A 6,000-nucleotide genomic window follows, 5' to 3' on the forward strand; every position below is an offset into this window, starting at 1 on the left:
TGGGTTATGAATTGTTGATTGCTGAAGCGGAATATTTCGGTGCTCTGCTTGACGTGGATTCCAGGCAGTTACTTTGTGGTCGAAATATTTCTGTGCATTAGCAATTTCTAATGCATTGTTCCAGTCAATTGTGTCCATGTTTGGTGCATTTTGCAGCCAGAGGAAGCCATGAATGTGTGCGGATCCTCTATGTTTCCATTCGTATCTGAATATAATATGAAGGTAAAATCTCGTTAAAACATATATATGAAATGTAGAAAATTAATGTAGAAGAAAATGGATATTAAAAAATACCTACACCAATAGTCTACTGCATGGAGGCCTTTTTGCAGGATTTCTTCGAGAAAAATTGTAAATCTGCAATGCATATATTGGGCTGTTAGATGTGGGTTATTAATTATGTTTTGGATTTTCCATTGGAAGTGGTTGACTGAATTGGAAGGAACATTGGCAAGCATGATCATGTGCAAGTCATGCCATTTAGTATCAGCTGCACTGAGAGTGAAAAAGAATGTAGGACTTCCTATTTGCGTTATCATGTCAGTCAGCTCAGATCGTCGTCTGTTCCAGAAAGATCGTGTTCCTCGTATGGCTGAACCGAACCGCATTATTTGCTCTGGCAATCTTGAATCTGGAGAGTCACGAAGACACTGTCGTAGGTCTGAAACCGTTGTTGGCAAGTTGTTCTCAATGTACTTTTTCACAAAAACACTAGCAGTAGTTTGGCTACGATGGCGCATCAGAATGTTATAAAGATAGTAGCGGAATCTTGGGTGTTGGCCAAATCGGTTATCATGGTAGTGCAGCAAGTGTAAAGCATATTCATGCATCTCAACTTTTGTAACTCTTGGTTGCATGATCATGGCAATGCCTGTAGGGAAGAGTGTGGGGAATGCCATGGCAAAGAGGCCTATGGTGTTGTATTCATTCATCGTTGTTAAAGATATTGGAGGCCAATCGATAGAGCTTGTTGAATTTGAATGGGTCAAGTGCAAATAATTACGAATGTGCTCAAGCTCAGTACTTGAATTTGGGAGTATTGGAACGAAATAAGAGGGTTGGATTTCTAATGGAGGTAGCATGACATCAGTATCATAAGTAGAATCAATATTGGTTTGATGGGGTTCAAAAGAGGAGGTGGTTACATTATGGAGAAGAGAAGAAATATCGGTAGGGTGATCTGGTAGTGCAGAAATAGCAGATGAATTGAATTGAACATCACAGTAGTAAGGGTCATTTTTTGTTTTGTAATCAAGCGCTGCAAGGACACGTGATTTGCAAACAAAGAATTCATAAGCCTTTTCAGATGGATTTTTCCTTTTCACAATGAGGATGTCTAAGTCAGAAATCATTCGGGGTAAGTATTTGGCAATAGTGGTGATGTCTTGAGGGAAGCTAATTGTATGGCCACTATATTTGTATTGACCACCACGAGCATGAGTGACTTGTAGAATGGGGTTTACACGTGCAATGAGCATTTCTTCAACTTGTGTTAACTGTTGAATGACATAGGGTTGTTCACCAGGGTTCATGTTGTTTAGTTCAGAAAAACGATTGGTAGATTTAGATGATGCACAACGAAAACAAGAAAGTCTACCGTGAAAAAGCTTTGTTTTCATTCCTGGGTATGCTTCTTTGCATATTGTGCAAACATGCATGCTAGAAAGTTCATCAATCCTTTCTCGAAAGCGACGGTGTTCTTCATTAAGGGGAGGGTTATATTGGATTTGATGAAGGTGAGATGGGTTGGTTTGTATAGTTGGGAGAGCATTTGAGGTGGGAAGGGATGTAGAGGAAGTAGTAGGGTTGTTGCGGTTTTTATAAAGTAGTCGCCGCCGTGCATTTATTGTATCCTTTTGTTGTGCATAAAGAAGACGTCGCCGCTCGTGTTTGTCCGCATTTTGATTGTTTTTTGGCATATCTAAACAAGTACAAAAAATTAGTGTTAGTTTTCATAAACAAGTATTGCATGTTTGGAGAATGTATTACAAGTTCTAGAATTTTTTTTTCTTATTTGAACATCAGTGAATGTAGGTAGATTAGTTAGAAGGAAAAACATGCAATTAGGAGTACTATAAAATCATATGTTATTATGGCATCTATTATTGAGAGGAGAGGAGCAAGATAACCAAGATTTTGCTTCCTTCTTCTTTTCTTTTTTTTCAAGTTTGAACAATAGCATGAATAGATTAGCAAGCAAGAGATCAATGTATAGACATGTAAACAACGAACGGGAAAATTATGTAGTAAGTCTTTACAAATGTTGATATCTATATTATGTAAAATGAAAAGTGGTAAACATACATATTTTGGAATAACTGGAAGAGAGTATTTGCAGCAACAGTGTGCATCACAATAACATGGGTGTAATTTACAACAATATGAAACAATGAGTTGTGCAAAAATGTTTGTTTATGTAAAAACAGTGGTGTTTGAAGAGACCTAAAAAAACTTTTCAAAGGCGGCGAACAACAGGTCGTTTTGAAGTGGACATTGCTTGAATGTCATTGAGGGTTTCTTTGCATGCAGAGGCATATTGAATTTCTTCTGAATTTATTAGTATTGGTTGTAAGCGTTGAACACCATTGAAGTAATCTGCTTTAATGGAAAGTGTTAGCAAGAAGCGGTGTCCTGAAATTCGGCCACAAATTTCCTGCAGATCAGCTGGTTCGATAGAAAGAAGGAACAGGTCTTTTTCCGTGATGCCCATGAGCTCGTTTCCTGCATCATTGAACGTTGTGACATTCTGCAGATGCCCGGTATGGTCATGTAGCTCAATTTTAAGTTTGTAACGGTAGTCACATTCTGGGAAGTCGCCGTTACATTTTGTACAATGCCAAAGATTGTTAGAACCACAACCTTCTTCATGCATTGTTTTCCATTGAAATCTAATGGACATGCTAGAAAGTAGAAGTCGTCCATGTGAAGAGTAGTTATTGTTGCACGAACTGAAACCCATATTGCTTTAGCGGAGGTTTGCATGCCAGCAATTTCATGGAACGTCTTTCGTGATAGGGCATGTTTCGAAGCAACACCATAGTTTCTACTCAAAGATGCAGAAGAAGAGCTATAACCTGTTTCACGGAACCATGCATGTAGTTGATGAGTTTCTTCAACTTGTGGATTTATGATGACAGTGCTTGTTGATATCGTCCCTATTGTGGTGCCATTAAATTCAGATACACGACCTCCTTTGATTGCAAGGATTGGTGGGTTGTCGAAAGAGTATAATTCAGCAAGGTTTTGTCCTATAGAGTCACAATGGTCTCCCCATAATGTTACATCAATGCTAAAACCCGACTTGTCTTTTAATATGAGTGTTCTCCTTAATGTCTCACTTCCATCTTTTCGTCGAATTGTTGATGAAGGTGAGGTGGAAGTAACAACACCAATGACATCCACATTCGTATTTGGACTTGCACTTTTTATTTCAGCAATAGTCTTGAAGTGAAAGCTCTGGTAAGGAAATGTTGGATCATCTATGGGACATGGATTGATAGTGGAAGCATCAAACAAGTAAATTTCCCTTTTGTTCTTGAGGTGGTTGTAATTTGGATTTGCTTCTTTAATTGTGCCATTTGAAACAATGTATAGCTGCCCAACTTGAATTAGACTGTAAAGAGATTCAGCCAATTCAGCAAATGCAGAAAGGTGGATCTCTTCCTTATCACGATTGATAAGGTCAAACCCAAAAACTTTTCCTGATCCTCGCACATTGTTGTAAGTCTTCAATGATGTTTTTGCAGATGCTCTACCTTGGATTGACCAGTATTTTCGAGCAGGATTTAGTGCCGTGAATGGAATTGTTGTAGTTGTTGCCGTAATTGGTGGAGTAACTACAGAGGGCAAGGTATCTTCTGTTGATGAAGAGCTAACTTGGGATGTACCTGCCTTTGCATGTAGTAGTGTTGATGAGTCCTTCGTCAATGCTGCTGAGCGCATCACAACTTCAAGCTCAACCACTCGGATGGACCTTATGTAAAAAAATGAGAAATGAATTAATGAAGATTTTTTTATTTTTTTTTGTGTAATGCAGGAAGGGTATAGAAGACAAAAAATAGAAAAGGGTAAATTCAAAATTTGGGCCTTACGAGGAGTTTTGAAGCACCGTGCAAGCGGCTTTTTTAAGCAAAATTATTGAGCCAATTTGAATGTCTTCAGATGCAACTTGTTGGCTATATGTTGATGGTAGCAAAGTCTTGTGTTGATGTGTTCCATCAGATAGAGTAATGCAAAAGTGCGAGGATGTTGTTTTTAATGATGCAACAGAACCAATATCGATTATCTGGAGCAATGGTTGAATATCAGTGGAACCATTCAACAGCAGAGGAATGGAATTTGTAGTCAATGTTGGCTCCATAGCATTAATAGAGGGATTCTATTTCTATGATAGTAGTACCTGTAATTCATCAAATCACCACAGCACAAAAGTCATGTAAAGAATAATGTGATGTGAATGAGGGAACTAATCTAGCAAGGCTAACTTTCGATGGTGAAACAATAATAAGGGCAGAAGGTTTGAGAGTAAATTGTCATTCACAACACTATTAAGATGAGATGACCTTGTAGGTGTTGTCAGTTAAGGTTAGCTTAGGTAGAAGTACTAATGCATCAAAAGATCCATGTGATGTTAATTTGGACTCATCTGTTTTTCCAATAGTAACACCTATTGCTTCCATCAATTCTGATAAGATTTGAAACAGAACCGTTTCTGAATCAAATAAAAAAATCGTTGGTTGTCCACATAGATCCCGTGTGAAATTTAGGAGACTGATTCCTCGAAGATGAAGAATCTGAGTCAGTGGATCTCGACAAATTCACCACAGTGAGTGGAGGAAGTCCTAACAACCATCTGGATTGACGGTGAGGGACGAATGTAGTCACAATGACTGGTATATTTTATCAGATAAATTTTAAGGTGATATTCTTTAAGTCTCAAAAACGAAAGCACTTAGGTACTAAAAAAGAAAAAATACACTAAAAATGACAATCGACAAACAAAGTTAAATTACCTTGTCTGATAAACACCAATTACTGGAGATGAAACCCAGTCTCTCAATGAGTAACAGAGAAGGATGGCCAAATGTACGGTTACGGTTACTTTTGAGCTTCGCCCGAACCTCAGATTGAGGGGCCAAGTACTCTCATGAAGACGAGCACCCTCCCAAAAGATGAAGACAAAGTAGGTCCGTCTGTTTGAGGTACCAGAACAGCCCGTCCCAATCACCTTAGGTAAGTACCTAGAAGTATTGGCCACTAGAGATACCTCAAATCACAGACATTACCAGGGGGGACATAGTCATAGATAGCACGTTGTGTGGGCAGGATACCTGAGTCCCCGACTCAGTTCCGAAATCCTTGAAGGGACCCCCGTTACACAGAATGCCCAAAGGAGCTGTAAAAGAAGGCGGGCTACCTTCAATTACAATCCAATGTTGTCTCGTATTTCGCTCCGTTGTGAGTGGAGTGGTCCTGGTAATATGAGTGCAGAAGGATTTTTCACTCTTTAACGACACTAGTTTGATTTGCAACCTTGGGTAGTTGACTCACTCTCTTATCCCAAGGTCCTAATATATCTAATGTTGGTTTGCTCTAAAAAAGAGTATCTGATTGATTTTAGTGTAAATTTTAGTGTACTTTCATATTTGTCTTCGGAGGGGGTATTGACGTATGAATATGATGAGACTCTCGACTCATTAAACCGTGCAGGACAATGCTATAAAAAAAATTTCAATTTCTTATGCAAACAAGTCTTATTCTACACATGTATTATTTCACATATTCATGTATTCATCAGTGCATATAAAGTCATTCAACACTTTGCATAACCGAAAGTTCCTTTTCTCAATATTCCCTAACAACTATTGAACCAAAACAAAGCAGCCTACAACTATTTCGACAGAAGGAGATATACAGTTTATCAGCTTTTCTTTCAACAAAAAATTCTTTTATGAGAGAAAAACTAAAGCATTTTATTAAAAAATAAATTTTAAGACATCA

At 38.2% G+C, this 6,000-nt stretch overlaps 1 protein-coding gene across 1 annotated transcript; it reads right to left on the reverse strand.

The window, feature by feature from the left end:
* Positions 1–2,455: 2,455 nt before the first annotated feature.
* LOC149186977 (replication protein A 70 kDa DNA-binding subunit A-like) lies at positions 2,456–4,360 on the reverse strand. The gene is made up of 3 exons (XM_089409517.1): positions 4,092–4,360; positions 2,950–3,973; positions 2,456–2,746 (listed from the first exon to the last, which is right to left on the reverse strand). The coding sequence occupies exons 1-3, from the start codon at positions 4,358–4,360 to the stop codon at positions 2,456–2,458; spliced, it is 1,584 nt and encodes a 527-aa protein (XP_089265643.1).
* Between the last annotated feature and the right edge of the window lie 1,640 nt (positions 4,361–6,000).

This window comes from Pinus tabuliformis, chromosome 3_1 (genome assembly GCF_031772625.1).
Source record: "Pinus tabuliformis cultivar Carrire ecotype Pingquan chromosome 3_1, CPIR1, whole genome shotgun sequence".
NCBI lineage: Eukaryota > Viridiplantae > Streptophyta > Pinopsida > Pinales > Pinaceae > Pinus > Pinus tabuliformis.